The sequence below is a fragment of the Pseudophryne corroboree genome, chromosome 3, assembly GCF_028390025.1.
Source record: "Pseudophryne corroboree isolate aPseCor3 chromosome 3, aPseCor3.hap2, whole genome shotgun sequence".
In the NCBI taxonomy this organism is placed as follows: domain Eukaryota; kingdom Metazoa; phylum Chordata; class Amphibia; order Anura; family Myobatrachidae; genus Pseudophryne; species Pseudophryne corroboree.
The window spans coordinates 346,001,716-346,020,880 of NC_086446.1; the positions used below are offsets into that span (position 1 = coordinate 346,001,716).

Sequence of the window (19,165 nt, forward strand, 5' to 3'; positions counted from 1 at the left end):
ACCCTCTGCTGCGTCTGCCTTCGATCCCCTCTATCCCGCAGCCCTCAAGCAGTGGCCTCTCTCACCCAGTGCCCAGCTATGCCGCCTACCAGCCGCTCACCTCTGCTCCCAGCCCGCTACTGATACCCTGCAGGTCATCCATTGAAAGCTGCAGCTGATGCCCCCCTTCTTGACCACCCTGCTGCTAGGACCTCGGGCGGATGTAAATCCCGTGCTAGAGCAGATGCGGTGGGGGACGCTACATCAGCATCCCGAGCAAGCTCAGAGACCGGCTGGATGCGTCTCACTGGAAGCGACGGCGCAGTCATCATCACCCAGCACCGGGGAATCTTCACGTTCCCCAGCGGCTCAGCGAGATGCAAGCGGTGCCCGCCCACGTTCATATCATGGGCGGGCACGAGAGCAATAAAGCGAAATTAGCCTCCCTTCCACTGCAGCATCTTGCCCTCGTTCGAACACCGGGCGGATGCGGCCTTCCGGAAGTGGGGCCACAGTGAAGGGAGCAGCATCGGGCGGCGCAGGGCGACCATCCTCGGCACCTTTGTGGGGGACCCAGTAAACACTCGCCCACGATCACATCGTAGAGGGGCGCAGGCTGACGGCAGCTGGGCAACCCCGGGATCAACAGGGGCAAAGGGCGCAGAGCACAGGGGTGCAGCAGCGGCGGAGGGGAGACCTCGGCAGGGGTCTGATCCTAGATACATTCACCCGGCATAAGCGCCGGAGGTCCCACGGAAGGGGGAGAGCAGTAGTTGAGGATACAGGAAAGGCCCATGCAGCAGAGACAGACAAGGCAGCCCAGCCTCATGCTGGCAGCCGGGGCAGTACACAGGGGGTAATGCATAGGCGCCAGGTTCAGCAGCATAAACCAGCGGGGAGAAGGAGGCACACTTCTGGCCCCTTCACCAGTGGTCAGGCAGGGTTTTTTCCTACGGCTCAAACCCCAGGGGTTGCAGACAGCAGAGCCATATCTATAGCACGGCATTAGGACCCAACATCAGCGTTATCTGCACTATCTGCTTTAGCAATGGTTTTGACGCTGTTTTTGTCAGCATTAGGCCCTGCTGCAGCAGCAAATTCACTCATTACGTCAGGCAGCAATAACACACAGGGTGTGGCCCAATTATCTCAGTTGCTAGGGGCCTTGGCCCCGACCCTAGGTCATAACCCAAAAGCTGTAGAGACACCTCCCGTAGTCAGCGCGGACGTTTCTGCAATGCAGGAGCCCATAGAGATCGAGGAGGATGTGTTTCCATCTGTTTCAGATTCCGTTGCGAAGAAGGACGAGCAACAGGACATTGATTCCAATGAGAAGTTGTCTACAGGTACTGACGCGTCCAGCACACCAGATTCATCAGGTGGGTCTCTGCCTAGCACTTTGTCACCTTCCTTGTCATCATTAGGGTCGCTAGCCGATAGCAACCAAAGGGAGCGAAAACGGGCAGCTAGGTATGCTAAACGTGAGGCCAGGCGACATTCTAGGCATGGACACCGCGCGCACAGGCATAAGAAACAGGGGGCAGATAGCTCTGAGTCAGCGGGAGTGCATTGCGAGATCACCACTGTTTTGCAAGGTTTGAGGGAGACTTGCCGGAACAATATATACGCAAAGGCCATTATGTAGCCATGTTTGTTTTGACAGAAAAAGCAAAAAACGCTTTTAAAGCAGCCAGGGTGAAGGGAGAAAGTGGCATAGATGCATTCAAGTCATATAATAATTGGCTAGCGGGGTTTTTACATCTTTTCAGTGTGTTATCTTGAGACACGCCCGCAGGAACACAGAAATGTGATCAGGTACCTCCATTTAGTACATAGCACGCAGCTTTCGTCCTGCAAGATGACGTGGCGTGCTTATGAGAGGAGTTCCGTAGAAAGCAGGACGGCAGGCGTATTATGACCTTGGGGTCAAAGGACATTGAGGTTTAGCTGGAGGTCACAGAATCGCCGGCAGGCAACGATCCAGCCACAGGTAAGGAAACCTCGAGCAAAGGCAAACTTCCAACGGCGTTTCGTCAAAATACACAGCATACGTCGGGCGGCAAATGCTTCGCTTTCAATAATGCTTCCTGCACGCAGGGTCGCAGGTGTCGTTTTCAACACCTCTGTATGCAATGCGGGGGTGCCCACCCAATATCGCGATACTAAGTAAGGTAGCATCTCCTGTTCATCTGGGGGCAATGTCCAAATGGCTGAGCTGGTACCCAAATGAGCAGGACGCTGCCTTCTTGTCTAATGGTTTTAGAATCGGCTTCCATTTACCGGTTTATGGAAGGGTTTATATGGGTTCCCCTCGGAACCTCAAGTCCGCAAGTGATTTGCCTCAGGTGGTGCAAGACAAAGTTGCAGCGGAAGTCAGGTTAGGCCGAATGGCAGGGCCTTTTGAGGAGCTGCCCAAGCCCGATTTCGTTTTGTCACCTGTGGGAGTAGTACCAAAAAAAGATGCAAGGTAAATACCGGCTCATTCAACACCTATCTTACCCGACTGGATCATCCATGAATGATGCCATACCGGCAGAAGATTCTTCGGTGGGGTATCAGTCATTCGATAAGGCCTTAGAGTTTGTCCACGCCTATAGCCCGGGCACCCTCATGGCTAAGGTAGATGTTGAATCAGCTTTTTGTCTTCTTCCCCTACACCCAGATTCATTTCGGTTCATGGGTTTCCAACTTGACGACAGGTATTACATCAACAAGTGTCTGCCGATGGGATGCTCAGTGTCATACGCGTTCTTTGAGCGTTTCAGCACTTTCCTCCACTGGTGTGTCGAATAGTCCTGCGGGCACGGCCTAGCCCACTATCTGGACGATTTTCTCTGCGTTAGCCCTGCCAATTCAAATAGGTGAAGTTTCCTGCTTTTCTTATTGCAATCGCTGTTCAGTCACTTTGGGGTTCCCATTGCAAGCGACAAAACGGAGGGGCCGGTTTACTGCCTGTCATTCCTGGGTATTGAAATCGATACCTGCGCAGGAGCTTGTCGCCTACCCAGAGAGAAAGTGGACAAATTGTGGGTAGCATTAGCAGATTGCGCAACAGCTCGTAAAATTACCCTTTGGCAGGCTCAAACGCTGTTGGGCCTGTTGAACTTTGCTTGCAGTGTTATCCCTATGGGTAGGGTGTTCTCTCGGAAATTGGAGAGGGCCACGGCCAGGGTCGCAAAGCCCGGACACCTGATACAGCTGTCAGCTGAAGTCAGGAGGGACATGGCTATTTGGGTGTCCTTCTTAGAGGTCAGGCTTTGGGCGGCCCCGGTCGTGGACAATCTCCAGCTCCAGCTTTTCACAGATGCCGTCGGGTCTTCAAGTTTCGGCTGTTACCTCAACGGGGCCTGGTGTGCGTGCGTTCGGCTGGCTGAATGGCTGGATAAGGGTTTGAAAAAGGATTTACTACTTCTCGAGCTTTTTCCAATCATGGACTCCTTAGAAATCTGGGAGGACAGACTGCGCAATCGCAGAATAATTATGAGGTGTGATAACCTGGGAGTGGTGCATGTAGTCAACCAGCAGCGTGCAGCTTCTTTACTCTCTTTGCGCCTCCCCGCGCAAGTGGTCCTTACGTGCCTGCATGTAACATCACTTTTAAAGCACGTCACATGCCAGGGGTCGAGAACAGAATAGCAGATGCTTTGTCTCGGCTCCAGTGGTCCCGGTTTAGTGCCCTGGCACCTGACGCTGACCAGGTTGGTACGCCTTGCCCCTCTTATGTTTGACAGGTAATCAAGCCGACATGGAGGGCTTAGCGCAGCGGGAATTAGCACCAGCCACATTGCAATACTATTGCCGGGCATGGAAGGAATGGGAGGCTGCAGGCAAGCAGGCAAGAGTGGGCATCGCACAATGCTTTCTTTTATTTGGAGTCATCTCGAGGTGGGCAGGTCCAAAGCATATGTCGCGCGAGCTCTGGCAGAGATTTCCTTCTATTCCAAATTAAGGGGCATCCCCGACCACACCAAAAGCTTTATAATTACCAAGGCCCTTAAGGGATGGGCTAGGACCTCCCCAACTGCGGCAGACCGGAGGAGGCCCATGGATAGCCAGTTGCTCCCATCAGTATTAGAGGCAGTCGGGGGGATTGCTGGTACAGGTCGCTTTTACTATAGCTTTTCATGGAGCCCTATGGGTATCTGAGCTCGTCGCACCTACGGGAGGAGGTGACTCTGCACCAATCAGACATCCTGCTGGGTGAGGAGTCGGTCCTTGTTAGAATTCGGCGATCCAAAACAGACCAGGCTGGTCAGGGTAAGTGGATTTCGTTGCCCTCATCAATGGATCAGCGAATCTGCCCGGTAGTACTGGCTCACTTGTACGTGTTGCAGCGCACAGACATTGGCGGCTCATGGCTAGTGCACCAGAATGGGTCACCACTTACAAAATACCAATTCGGTTGATTCCTTAAGCGATGCGTTTCAAGCATCGGCCTCTCACCACAAGACTTTGGTACACACTCATTTCGCATTGGCGCAGCCACTTCAGCAGCAACAGGCTGCTTAATTGTGGAGATCAAAGCTTTGGCTATCAAGCGTTATGTTAGGCCATTGCTGTAATTTACGATTGCCAAGTTGCAATGTGTTATTTTGTCTCTGTTTACGTTTGTCATGTCTTGTCTCGTCTGTTTCCCTTTGTCCTTCCTACTCGGGCTTAGCAACTCACCATTGTTGGCAATGGTGGGTCTTGAGTGATTTGAACATTTTTACCTGAGCTCACGGACCCAATTCAGCTACTTTGGCTATATATAATTCGAACAATTCGGTCCAAGTCACATCCCTCAGCAGGTTTTTCATAATTTCATCTCTCACCGAGTTCACCTGTGTTAACCTTACACCCCAGCCCCTTCATGCCTTTCCTCCTGTGTCTCATGTTGTTCAACCCTCTTTAGCAAGATGGCATTTTCAAATTTTTCTTTTGCTAGATCCTCAATTTAATGTAGCCATGCTCTTTGGGACGCATTATTAATTTTCTTCTACTAACCTTCCTCCCCTCCTTTTCAGGTCCACGTTTTGATTCCCGGGTTTGTTGCATTGTAGGTCACTCTTTTGTATTCTGGGCGGCTGATTATGTTGTGGCAGGAACAACCCCGGGAATTGTAAGTTCCGGCAGAGTGCGCTGGTTTGGTTTCAGGGATATGCAGTGGCGTTCTTTTAGGCCTCAATTGTTATGGCTAGTGCAATGCTTTGGAATTCCGCGGGTGCTGGTTGTGCACTTGGGTGGAAACGATTTAGGTCAGGTTTCCACTATTGAACTGCGACGCTCCATACTGCAGGATTTGTCAATGATCTTGGGAGCTTAGCCTTCGTGCAAGATAGTCTGGTCTTACATTTTCCCACGTCAGGCCTGGCGTGGGGGGGCAGAATTTACCGGCAATTGATGAGGCTCGGAAAAAGTTAAATACTGCAGTAGCAAAGTTTGTGTTAGCAAATGCGGGAGGCATAGTGTCCCACCCGCAAATTCAATTCCGCTTTAGGAGCCTCTACTGAGAGGACGGGGTGCATTTGTCAGAGGAAGGTTTATCTTTGTTTGTTGAGGATCTGTTTAGGGTGGTGTATCTGTTTCTTCAGCTCATATGGTGGCGGTGCGGCGGTTGCTGTTGTGGGAAAGAACGGCAGTTTCACCAGTCCGTGTGCAATTGGTGCAATTGGTTATTTGAGGTGCGCCCCCCTCTTGACTAGTAGTTAGCTGTAGCACCCCGACGGGGAGCAGTATCACCACCTGGCAGGTGGGTAGTTCAGTCGAGGCTGACTTGATACCTTCTTGTTTGATTGTACTGTTTGTTATATGGGTACACTGGGCGATCTAAGCGCGCAATGCTTGTTTTGTGTTGTTTGAAGTCTGAGCATTGCAGACTGGGGATTTCTGGCAGTCCTTTCTTTGCCACCATACATCTTTAATACAGCTCTAGTACAAAAATTAATCTTATGTTTTAAATAAACTCGCTAACAGTTTCTCTGCCAAATCTATGTCTCTGTGTCTTATTTTATGAGAGTTATTGCAATTTATGGTATGCACCAATGACACACCTCAACCAATAGAACGTTCAATAACATTTGCAGAGAGAGTTAGATTTAGGTGGGTTACTTTGTTTCTGTGCAGGGTAAATAATGGCTGCTTTATTTTTACACTGCAATTTAGATTTCAGTTTGAACACACCCCACCCAAATCTAACTCTCTGCAAATGTTATATATCTGCCCCCCCCCCCCCCCCCTGCAGTACACATGGTTTTTCCCAACTGCTAACAAATTTGTGCTGCTGCGATCAACTCTGAATTAGGCCCTTTACCTCCAGTGTGGGCAGAGAGTTGTGTAGGTAAGCAAGCTGTCTGCAGATATGACAGTAGCCCCACAGGAACACAGTAGTACTGACCAGGATCCCCCTTCCGGAGGTCTGAGAGAAGGAGGAACACACACACAGTAGGTCTGCAGATGCTTTACGCATTCAGATATGCATGCAGTTTTCTGCTGTATTCAGAGAACGGTATCCTATTAGGTGTGGTCCTTTTTCAGCTGATTAAAATGTCCTGATCCTAAATTACAGCTGTAAATGGGATATCAGCCAGCTATGCCACCACACAACCCCTATTCATCCGCTGATGAAAGAGGTTTCCATCATGCGCCTGCATCTGCACCAGCCTTATCCTTGGCGCAAGAGATCCCTCTGAATTCAGGGGGATCTCTGTATACAGTCATTAACATGCACACAAAACACTTTTCCTACTAAGCAGCCTTTTAGACACTGCAATAAGTTGGCAGCAGAACATAACTGAATATGAGCTAAAATCAAATAAATAAAACTAATAAGTAATACTGCCTATGCAGTACATGCAATAGAGTATTTTGTTCCTATGGGCATTTCGAAAACAATGCCTAACTACTGACAAGGGGTATAGGAAGCGAGGAGCTAGACTTCCTTATTTCCTAGAATTTCTTAAAGTGCCAAGTTCATAAATCCACCTCCATATAATATGTCCAGTGCCCTCCAACAGATGCAAGATAAATGTAAATACAATAAACAATTTGAACAAATGATGTTGTACTGTAATACAAAAAAACTATGCTCTCCAGTTTGCCGTTTTAAGATCTACCATACTTTTTACCTAAGGCTCTGTAGTGTTCAAGAATGGGAGCATCTTTCCTCAACTCCATCAAACCAGCACAGTGGAAGTCCTGACGCAGCAATCGACGACTTCCTGCTGGTGAAGAGATGTAACCACTAAGATGTCCACTGATGGCTTTGGAAACCATGCTCATTATGCTGATATCGTTAACTGAAATAAACATAAAACACATGCAATTAAATATTAAATAAATAATTTAGAATTTGGCAATCACTTCTATTTTCTACTTAACCACTTGCTTGTTACCAGGCCAGGTCGCATCAAATGCGGCTCGCTGCCCCCACCATCTGCATCCCCAGCCATCTCTCTATGCACCCCGGACCCGCAGTACAGATGGTGTAATGCACAGGTTCTCAAACTCGGTCCTCAGGACCCCACACGGTGCATATTTTGCAGGTCTCCTCATAGAATCCCAAGTGAAATAATTAGCACCGCCTGTGAACCTTTTAAAATGTGTCTGAAAGTAATTAATACACCTGTGCTCCTGCTGGGTTACCTGCAAAACATGCACTGTGTGGGGACCTGTGGACCGAGTTTGAGAACATGTGGTGTAATGGTTAACATTACTGCCTCACAGCACTAAGGTCATGGGTTCGATTCCCACAATGGCCTTAACTGTGTGGAGTTTGTATATTCTCCCCGTACCTGCGTGGGTTTCCTCCAAGTGCTCCGGTTTCCTCCCATAATCCAAAAATATACTGGTAGGTTAATTGTCTCCCAACAAAAATTAACCCTAGTATGAATGTGTATGCATGTACATATAACAGGGAATATAGAGAGTGTAACCTCCACTGTGGCAGGGACTGATGTGAACTCTGTAAAGCACTGCAGAATATGTGTGCGGTATATAAATAACTGGTAATAACAGGATTTTAATTACCTACCGGTAAATCCTTTTCTCGTAGTCCGTAGAGGATACTGGGACTCCATTTAGAACCATGGGTATAGACGGGTCCACTAGGAGCCTTGGGTACTTTAAGAATATGATAGTGTGCGCTGGCTCCTCCCTCTATGCCCCTCCTACCAGACTCAGTCTAGGAAACTGTGCCCGAGGAGACGGACATACTTTGAGAGAAGGATAGGTAAGGGAAGTGGTGAGATTACGAAACAGCACACAGAACAATAGGAAAGCTAACCAAACTTGAAACATGAACAGCAACAGCTGAACAAACCAGAATACTTAACCAAGTAACAGTGCAGGAAGAACGAAGCACCGGGCAGGCGCCCAGTATCCTCTATGGACTACGAGAAAAGGATTTACCTGTAGGTAATTAAAATCCTATTTTCTCTTGCGTCCTAGAGGATACTGGGAATCCATTAAGTACCATGGGGAAGTACCAAAGCTCCCAAACCGGGTGAGAGAGTGCTGAGGTTCCTGCAGAACTGATTGACCTCAGAGGCAAAAGTATCAAACTTGTAAAACTTTGCAAACGTGTTTGAACCAGACCAAGTAGCTGCTCGGCAGAGCTGTAAAGCCGAGACACCCGGGCAGCTGCCCAAGAAGAACCCACGACCTAGTAGAGTGGGCTTGTACAGATTTTGGAACCGGCAATTCTGTCGTGGAATAAGCATGCTGGATAGTGAGCCTGATCCAGCGTGCAATAGACTGCTTTGAAGCAGGACACCCAATTTTATTGGAATCATAGAGAACGAACAGGGGGTCAGATTTTCTGTGACGAGCTGTTCTGTTTACATACAACTTCAAAGCCCTCACAACATCCAAAGACTGAAATAGCAGAGGTGTCCGTCACAGCCGGAACCACAATAGGTTGGTTGATGTGAAAAGCGGACACCACCTTAAGAAGAAATTGGTGATGATTTCTGAGTTCAGCTCTGTCCTCATGGAAAATTAAGTAGGGACTCTTGTGAAACAATGCCCCTAGCTCTCGTCTTGCTGAAGCCAAGGCCAACATTGTGACGGTCTTCCACAACTTTACGTCAACCTCCAGTAATGGTTCAAACCAGTCCGATTGGAGGAACTGCAGCACCAAATTGAAATACCAAGGTGCCGTGGGAGGCACAAAGGGAAGCTGGATGTGCAGAACACCTTTCAAGAACGCTTGGACCTCAGGTAGAGAAGCCAATTGTTTCTGAAAGAAAATAGAAAAAGCCGAAAACAGGACTTTAATGGAACCTAGGAGTAGGCCCTTCATCCACTCCCGACTGCAGAAAAAGCAGGAGACGTCCTAGATGAAAGTCCACCGTGGAATATTGTCTGCTTTCACACCAAGAGACATACTTCTTCCATATACAGTGGTAATGTTTACACGTTACCCCTTTCCTGGCTTGGATCATAGTCGGGATGACCTTGTAAAGAAGCCCTTTCCTGGCTAGAATCAGCCATTCAACCTCCATGCCATTAAACGTAGCCGTAAACGTAAGTCTTGATAGACGAATGGACCCTGTTGCAGAAGATCCTCGCGAAGAGTCAGAGGCCACGGATCTTCGAGGAGCATCTCCAGAACGTCCGCGTACCAGGCCCTTCTTGGCCAGTCCAGAGAAATGAGTATTGCTTGAACCTTTTCCCTTCTTATTCTTTTTAGAATTATTGGGATCAGAGGCAGTGGAGGAAACACGTACACCAGCTGGTAGACCCATGGAGTCGTGAGAGCATCTACCGCCACGGCCTGTGGGTCTCTTGACCTGGAACAATACCTCATGGGCTTCTTGTTGAGACAAGAGACCATCATATTGATTTGTGGATATCCCCACTGATGTGTTAAGCACCTGAACACTTCCGGTTGAAGGCTGCACTCCCCCAGGTGCAGGTCGTGTCTGCTGAGGAAGTCTGCTTCTCAGTTGTCTACTCCTGGAATGAAGACCACCAACAACGCCACGGCGTGTTTTTCCACTCAGAGGAGAATTCTTGACACCTCTGACATTGCTGCTCTGCTTTTCGTTCTGCCCTGTCGGTTTATGTACATTACCGCCGTTACATTGTCCAACTGGACTTGAATGGCTTGATTCCGAAGTAGAGATGAGGCCTGCAGAAGGGCATTGTATATTGCCCTGAGTTCCAAGATGTTTATTGAAATGAAGACTTCCTGACTTGACCATCTTCATTGAAACTGTACCCCCTCCTTCTCTTCTACACGCTATTTCTCCATCTATCTCCCCCTCATGTTGGAGGTGCCATAAGGACCTAGGTTCTTTGTTACACATTTGGTGGACTTGTCCCCTTATTAAAATTTTTTGGGATGATGTAGTCTCCATCTCGGGTACTATCCTACACACTCCTGTGCCATCCGACCCCGCCTTTTGATTATTGAACCATTCCTCTACCCCTCTATCCACTTATAAGACATCATTGTTGAGACACCTAGGCAACGCCGCCCGTGCAGTAATTCCCACTTTGTGGAAGTCCTCTAGCCCCCTACTCGGTACGCCTGGTTTTCTAGACTAGATTACTATATGAATATGGAAGATATTTTACTGAGCTCTGGGGACAGACGGTCCGAGTTTACAACCGTGTGGCTGCCTTGGATAGAATATAAATCCTCTGAGTCCTACAAAACCTATATCTCTTCCCTGAAATGATGAGGCGGTCAATCTGTTCCTAGTTTGCATATTTGTATGTGTCTGTTTTCTTCTTTTCTTTTCTCGCTTATATTCTCTGCATTCTCGGCTCGGTCACATTTTTTTTCTTTCTCCCTCTTTCTTCCCTCTTTTTCTGTTTTCTCTAACTTTCCTATTTTAAAACATATTAACGCAGACTTTTGCCATATTAGACACGTTGCTTTGATTTTGCTCATACTATTGTACACTGCTGTGGGCAGCTGTTTTCTATGTGTTCGATACTTGGTTTTCTTGTGCTTGTATATCGATTTATGTCTGTGTTATTTTCAATAAAAACAGATTTTTTTTAAAAAAGGAACTGTACCCCTGGGTGACTGCTCCCCAACCTCTGAGGCTAGCATCTGTGGTTAGCAGAATTCAATTCTGAATACCGAACCTCCGACCCTCGACGAAGTGAGAAGTCTGCAGCCACCACAGAAGTGAGATTCTGGCTTTTGGTGACAGACAGATCCTCTGCTGCATGTGAAGGTGTGATCTGGACCATTTGTCCAACAGATCCAGCTGGAAGGGCCTAGCATGAAACCTTCCGTACTGAAGCACCTCGTAAGAGGTCACCATTTTCTCCAGAAGGCGAATGCACAGGTGCACCGAGATCCGGGTTGGCTTCAGGACAGTCCGAACCATCGAATGGATTTCCATAGCCTTATCCAAGGGAAGGAACACTCTCTGAGACTCTGTGTCAAGTATCATTCCCAGGAAGGAAAGCCTCTGCGTCGGTTCCAGGTGAAATTTTGTTAAATCCAGAATTCACCCGTGATCCAGGAGTAGTCTGGTTGATAGGCCAATGCTGTACAACAACCGCTCCCTGGACGGTGCCTTTATCAGAAGATCGTCCAAGTACGGAATTATGTTCACTCCCTGTTTGCGGAGTAGAAACATAATCTCTGCCATCACCTTGGTGAACACTCTAGGTGCCGTGGAGAGACCAAATGGCAGGGCCTGGAAATGGTAGTGGCAGTCCTGCAGTGCAAACCGTAGATAAGCCTGATGAGGCGGCCAGATTGGAATGTGAAGGTACGCATCCTTAATATCCAGAGACACTAGGAATTCCCCCTCCTCCAGACCTGAGATCATCGCTCTCAGAGACTCCATCTTAAATTTGAACATTCGTAAGTACGGGTTCAACGACCTGAGGTTCAAAATTGGTCTTACCAAACCGTCCTGTTTCGGTACTACAAACAAGTTGGAATAATATCCCTTGTTTTACAGATGAGGTGGAAATGGAACAATGACCTGAGTCTGTACCAGTTTTTGAATGGCATCCTGTAAGGTTATACTTGCATCTTGCGGAACTGGTAAGCCTAATATGAAGAATCTGTGAGGTGGGAGCTCCTGAAACTCCAGTCTGTAGCCCTGGGAAATAAGATCTATGACCCAGGGATCCTGGCACGAACCTGTCCAGATGTGACTGAAAAATTTTAGTTGCGCTCCCACTCACCAATCCTCCAGGCCCCATGGTCCACCGACATGCTGAAGGCTTTGAGGAAGCAGAGCTTGAGCTTTGTTCCTGTGAACCGGCAGTTGCTGGTTTGCGTGGTTTACCTCTAGCGCCTCTGGTTTTGCCCTTAAACTTGGCAGTCCGAAAGGCTGTAGATTAGATCCTGAGGAGGCCTTCCTGGCTTGGGGGAGCTGCAGAAGGAAGAAACGTGGACTTACCCACAGTAGCTTTGGAGATCCATTTGTCTAGTTCATCTCCAAATAAGGCCTCTCCTGTGATGGGTAGGCCTTCCACACCTTTCCTGGAGTCCGCATCGCAGTCCACTGGCGTAGCCATAAGCCCCTGTGTGCTGACACTGCAAGAGTATTGGTGTGTGCATTAAGCAAGCCTATTTCTTTTATGGCTTCCACCATAAAATTTGCAGAGTCCTGTATATGTTGCAGGAGTAAAATAATCTCCTCCTGAGGCAAGGTACCTAATCCCTCAATTAGGTTACCTGACCATTTGGCGATGGCCTTAGTAATCCACCCACATGCAATAGTGGGTCTCTGGGCAACCCCAGCAGCTGTATACAAAGATTTCAGTGTATTCTCGATTCTACAATCAGCTGTGTCTTTAAGGGAGGCTGTACCTGGGACAGGCAATACAATTTTCCGTGTCAGCCTGGATACTGATGCATCCACTATCGGTGGATTTTCCCATTTTTTTCCTATCCTCAGGAAGAAAGGGAAAAGATGATATCAATCTTTTAGGGATTTTAAATTTCAGGTTTAACCCACGGTTCTTCAAACAGGTTATTTAGTTCCTTTGACACAGGAAAAGTGGCTGAGGACGTCTTTTTTATATTAAAATAAGATTCCTCAGTCTCCTCTGTTACCTTATCAGGGATATGCAGAACTTCTCTGATCGCTTCTATGAGAGTATTAGGATCTCCTGTTCTGTACTGCCACGTCGCCATGGCAACCTGGAGGCAAGTGTTAGCGAAGTAACCTGAGCGCAGCTGATACTCCGGTCCGGGTTTTTACTGTGTAGTTGTTACAGGCTCTGTGCACGGCAGGGAATCCGGCGCTGGTTTTGTGCTCACAGTCTGTGAGGTCTGAGTGGGTCGTGGACAGCACCTGCTATATAAACCATCCTCTCAGGCTAGGCAAATGCTGCTGAATCTTTGTTTGTTAGTCAGTTCCAGAGAGTTAGCTAGTACTGTGTGACTTTGTATTTACTTGTTGCTTACTGCGAATAGGCCTTGGGATTCGGTACTTCATTCTGCCAATCCGGACCTAGCAGTAAGACTGGAGTCAGTTGTTTAACCTGCTGGGGTTCTTTTGCTATTCTGTGAACCCAGCAGGTTTGCGGCTGTACTCTCAGACCTGCTTGCTTAATCCTCCCTCACTGTGCAGGGCGTCCAGGTGTCAGTTTAGTGGCAGTAAGCTGAACCTGTGCCCTGCAAGTGGGGGTTAGGATTGTGGATACTCTCCTTGTGTCTATATTTCTATCTCTGACCAAGGAGTTTATTCCCACACCCATTGGTAACCCTTTGGGGTTTTTCCTGTTGCTCTTAGCAACATCATTTTGGGTGCTCCACATGTTAAATCACTACATCTCGCTTCATTGTCCGCTCTATTCCATCTGAGCATTCCTGACACTAGGGAGACACCCAATTCCTGAGCCTTTGGGCTTCCCCGTTCATTTTGTGTTTATTAGTTATTCCATCACCTCCTGTGTATGTTGTGTTATACTGTCTGTGAGTTCGTTTTGCCTCGCATCCCTCTCTGTTCATACACCGGTATACTCCTGTTAGCACTGGTGTACGTAACATATTCAGCAGCCATACTCCTGTTGAAATTTTGTGGGAATATGGAGCATACCCCTCAAAATACTTTGCAACAGGTGGTCGATCAGGTGCAGGCCTGACTCGACAATTTAATGAGATGTCCATTAAAATGAACACCCCGCAGGCCGCTAGCGGAGCCCCCGCAGCAGCAGCGGCAAGTTTAGGGGTTAAGGAGCCGAAAGTAAATCTCCCGGATCGTTTTTCTGGAGATCGCTCGCAGTTCTTTTGTTTCAAGGAGAGCTGTAAGCTATATTTCAGGCTTAGGCCCCAGTCTTCTGGGTCGGAGATTCAGCGGGTGGGCATGGTGATTTCCTTGCTACAAGGAGACCCACAGGTCTGGGCATATGGGTTGCAGCCTGACTGTCCGTCGCTTAAAAGTGTTGATGCTTTTTTTACGGCACTGGGCATTTTGTATAATGACCCTGACAAGATGGCTTCAGCCGAGGCTCAGATTACGGTCCTAAAGCAAGGGCGACGGCCAGCTGAGGTTTATAGTACGGAGTTTCGGAGGTTGGCTCATGATACCCAGTGGAATGACCCAGCCCTGAGAAACCAGTACCGAAGGGGCCTTTCTGACCAGATAAAGGACCAACTGGTACAATATCCCTCGCCTGATAGCTTAGATCAGCTCATGCAGTTATCCATCCGGGTGGATAGACGGCTGAGAGAGCGTAGGCTTGAAAGGGAGACCGCAGTTTCCTTTTTTCCCAAGGGAACCTCAGACTCTGAGGAATATTCCGAGGAACCTATGCAGATTGGGGCTACCCGCCTCTCCTCGCGTGAGAAGACGCGGAGGAGACAGCAGGGTTTGTGTTTGTACTGTGGGAATAAAGGTCATGTCGTAGTATCATGCCCAGAAAAGCCGGAAAACTTCAGGGCCTGAGGGTGATGGGAAATATCCTGTCAGGCCAGAAGTCAGATTTTCCCAAAAAGACTTTTCTCATTCCGGTGACTTTGGAGATCCTCGGTCAAACTGTCAAGACTGAGGCCTTTGTTGACAGTGGGGCCGATGGGGTTTTCATGGACCGTCAATTCGCCCTGGAACACTCTGTTCCCTCAGTACCTTTGGCATCAGAGATTGAGATCTGTGGGTTAAACGGGGAACCATTGTCCCAGGGTAAAGTTACCTCCTGCACCAGCCAAATTCCTTTGTTTATTGGAGCCACACACTCTGAAAAATTGTCTTTCTATGTGACTGTCTGTTCTTTTGCCCCATTGGTTTTGGGGTTACCCTGGTTAAGGGCCCATAACCCTCAATTTAACTGGGTCTCTGGGGAGATTCTTAGTTGGGGTAGTGATTGTTTCAGGAGTTGCTTGAGCCTTCCAGTCAGGCTCTCGCAGCTAAGTTTGCCAGGATTGTCAGGATGTTATGCAGATTTTGCGGATGTGTTCTCCAAAAAGTTGCGGAGGTACTACCTCCCCATCGCCCCTATGACTGTGCCATTGATTTGTTGCCGGATGCTAAGCTTCCCAAGAGCAGGTTGTACTCCCTGTCACGTCCTGAGACTCAGGCTATGGCAGAGTACATTCAGGAGAACTTGGCTAAGGGATTTATCAGACCCTCACAGTCCCCAGTTGGGTCGGGGTTCTTCTTCGTGGGTAAAAAGGATGGTTCGTTGCGACCCTGCATCGACTTCAGGGAATTGAACCGTATCACGATTAAAAACTCGTACCGACTGCCTCTCATTTCGGTTTTGTTTGACCAGCTTCGTACTGCCACCATTTTTTCTAAGATTGACCTACGCAGTGCTTACAATCTAATCCGAATAAGAGAGGGGGATGAATGGAAGACTGCCTTTAATACCCACTCAGGGCATTATGAATATTTGGTGATGCCTTTTGGGCTCTCTAATGCCCCGGCAGTCTTCCAGGAATTCATGAACGATGTGCTCAGGGAATATTTGGATAGATTTTTAGTTGTTTATCTAGATGACATCCTAATCTTCTCCCATTCCCTGGAGGAACATCGGAAGCATGTACGCTTAGTCCTCCAGAAACTCAGAGACCACCAGCTTGGGGCGAAGCTGGAGAAGTGCGAATTTGAAGTCCAGCAAATCGCATTTCTAGGGTATATTATCTCCTCAGAAGGTTTCCAAATGGAGGGTTCTAAGGTACAGGCAGTCCTGGATTGGGTGCAGCCCACTAGTTTGAAGGCGCTTCAGCGTTTTCTGGGCTTTGCGAATTTTTATAGACGGTTCATCGCTGGATTTTCGTCTATAGTGGCCCCCTTGGTGGCACTCACTAAGAAAGGGGCGGATGTTGCTCACTGGTCTTGTGAGGCCAAAGCGGCCTTGCCCGTCTCAAAAGGGCATTTGTCTCGGCCAAGGTGCTGCGACACCCAGATCCAGAGCGTCCTTTTGTGGTAGAAGTGGATGCCTCTGAGATTGGTATTGGGGCAGTGCTCTCTCAGATGGGGGTGTCTGATAATCGCCTTCATCCCTGTGCTTACTTTTCCCATAATTTTCGTCTGCCGAGATGAATTATGATGTGGGTAACCGGGAATTGTTGGCTATAAAGGATGCACTCGGGGAGTGGAGACACTGGCTTGAGGGGGCTAAGTTTGTGGTCTCAATTCTCACCGACCATAAGAATCTGGCATATTTAGAGTCAGCGAAGCGGCTCAATGCCAGGCAAGCACGATGGGCTTTGTTTTTTGCTCGCTTTAATTTTTTGATAACATATCGCCCTGGGTCAAAAAACATCAAGGCTGATGCGCTCTCGCTGAGTTTTGCTCCAGTCCAAGAGACCACCGAGGAGCCATTGCCCATTGTGTCCCCATCATGTATTAAAGTGGGCATTACCCAGAACCTCTTGTCATTAGTCCTTAGAGCACAGGAGAAGGCTCCTCCAGACCTTCCGGTAGGTCTCTTGTTTGTGCCTCCTAGGTTAAGACAGCGAGTGTTCCTGGAATTCCATGCCAAGAGGTCGGCAGGGCATCCGGGTATTGCCAGAACTCGGGAGTTGCTGTCTAGGGCGGTGTGGTGGCCCTCGGTGGCTAGGGATGTGGATCAGTGGGTTCGGGCATGTGACGTTTGTGCCCGAAATAAAACTCCTAGAGGGGTTCCTGTCGGCCCATTACATCCACTCTCTATTCCATCTAAGCCATGGACCCACATTTCCATGGATTTTGTGGTGGACTTGCCCAAATCCTCGGGGATGACAGCCATTTGGGTTGTCGTTGACAGGTTTTCGAAGATGGCGCATTTCGTTCCACTGGTTGGGTTGCCATCGGCCAGACGATTGTCTGAGTTATTTATGCAGCATGTTGTGCGCCTCCACGGGTTGCCACTTGATGTGGTCTCTGACCGTGGATCCCAGTTTGTGGCCAAATTCTGGAGGGCATTTTGTTCTGATCTCCAGATTTCTGTGAGCTTGTCGTCAGGCTACCATCCACAGTCTAATGGGCAGACGGAGAGGGTGAACCAGTCCTTGGAGCAGTTCCTCAGGTGTTATGTCTCCAAGTGTCATACTGACTGGGTTGCTCATCTGTCCATGGCGGAGTTTGCCTATAACAACGCCGCTCACTCTGCTACAGGGATCTCTCCCTTCCTTTGTGTGTATGGGCATCATCCTAAGGCCAATTCTTTTGACCCCCTGGATTCCACGCCTGGTGGTTCCTCTGTGGTTTCGGTCCTTAGGGGTATTTGGAGGAAAGTTAAGAAAGCCCTTGTGTCTGTGTCATTAGTGACCAAAAGGGTTTTTGATAAGTGGAGAAGACCCTGCAGCTTTAAATTAGGAGACTTCGTCTGGTTGTCCACCAAGAATTTAAAGTTGAGACAGCCATCTCATAAGTTAGGCCCCCGGTTCATCGGCCCTTATAAGATCACCAGGGTTATCAATCCGGTGGCATTTCAGTTAGATCTGCCCCGTTCATTGGGTATCAATAAAACATTTCATTGTTCCCTTTTAAAACTGGCGGTTAGTAATCCTTCTTCCAGTGGAAGACCTTATCCTCTTCTGATACGGGGTCAGAGGGAGTTTGTGGTTGAAAGGGTTCTTGACTCCAAGATGGTTCGGGGTCGGCTGTCATTTTTGGTGCACTGGAAGGGGTATGGCCCGGAGGAGCGGTCGTGGGTGCGCAGTTGTGATCTTCATGCCCCCAGACTGATACGCTCTTTCTTCTCGCGGTTCCCAGATAAACCCGGTGGTAGGGGTTCTTTGACCCCTCGTCAGAGGGGGGGTACTGTTAAGATCTCCTGTTCTGTACTGCCACGTCGCCATGGCAACCGGGAGGCAAGTGTTAGCGAAGTAACCTGAGCGCAGCTGATACTCCGCTCCGGGTTTTTACTGTGTAGTGGTTACAGGCTCTGTGCACGGCAGGGAATCCGGTGCTGGTTTTGTGCTCACAGTCTGTGAGGTCTGAGTGGGGCGTGGACAGCACCTGCTATATAAACCATCCTCTCAGGCTAGGCAAATGCTGCTGAATCTTTGTTTGTTAGTCAGTTCCAGAGAGTTAGCTAGTACTGTGTGACTTTGTATTTACTTGTTGCTTACTGCGAATAGGCCTTGGGATTCGGTACTTCATTCTGCCAATCCAGACCTAGCAGTAAGACTGGAGTCAGTTGTTTAACCTGCTGGGGTTCTTTTGCTATTCTGTGAACCCAGCAGGTTTGCGGCTGTACTCTCAGACCTGCTTGCTTAATCCTCCTTCACTGTGCAGGGCGTCCAGGTGTCAGTTTAGTGGCAGTAAGCTGAACCTGTGCCCTGCAAGTGGGGGTTAGGATTGTGGATACTCTCCTTGTGTCTATATTTCTATCTCTGACCAAGGAGTTTATTCCCACACCCGTTGGTAACCCTTTGGGGTTTTTCCTGTTGCTCTTAGCAACATCATTTTGGGTGCTCCACATGTTAAATCACTACATCTCGCTTCATTGTCCGCTCTATTCCATCTGAGCATTCCTGACACTAGGGAGACACCCAATTCCTGAGCCTTTGGGCTTCCCCGTTCATTTTGTGTTTATTAGTTATTCCATCACCTCCTGTGTATGTTGTGTTATACTGTCTGTGAGTTCGTTTTGCCTCGCATTCCTCTCTGTTCATACACCGGTATACTCCTGTTAGCACTGGTGTGCGTAACAGAGAGCCTCTATTCCCTGTGACAGAGTAGCAACCGCCACCTCTGAGTCCACCTCCCCTTCCTCCATGTCTGACCCCTCATCATCCGAGTCAGGTTGCAGGATATGGGCCAAAGGACGTTTTTGCGGACAAATGGTA

At 48.6% G+C, this 19,165-nt stretch overlaps 1 protein-coding gene across 5 annotated transcripts in view; it reads right to left on the minus strand.

The window, feature by feature from the left end:
* The window catches only part of FBXO47 (F-box protein 47), an 873,621-nt gene that overhangs the window by 653,673 nt on the left and 200,783 nt on the right, over positions 1-19,165 (minus strand). For all 5 annotated transcript variants that reach the window (XM_063959707.1, XM_063959704.1, XM_063959709.1 and 2 more), the window contains exon 3: positions 7,086-7,256. In XM_063959707.1, coding sequence (XP_063815777.1) covers positions 7,086-7,256 — 171 coding nt within the window. The remainder of the gene's footprint in view (positions 1-7,085; positions 7,257-19,165) is intronic.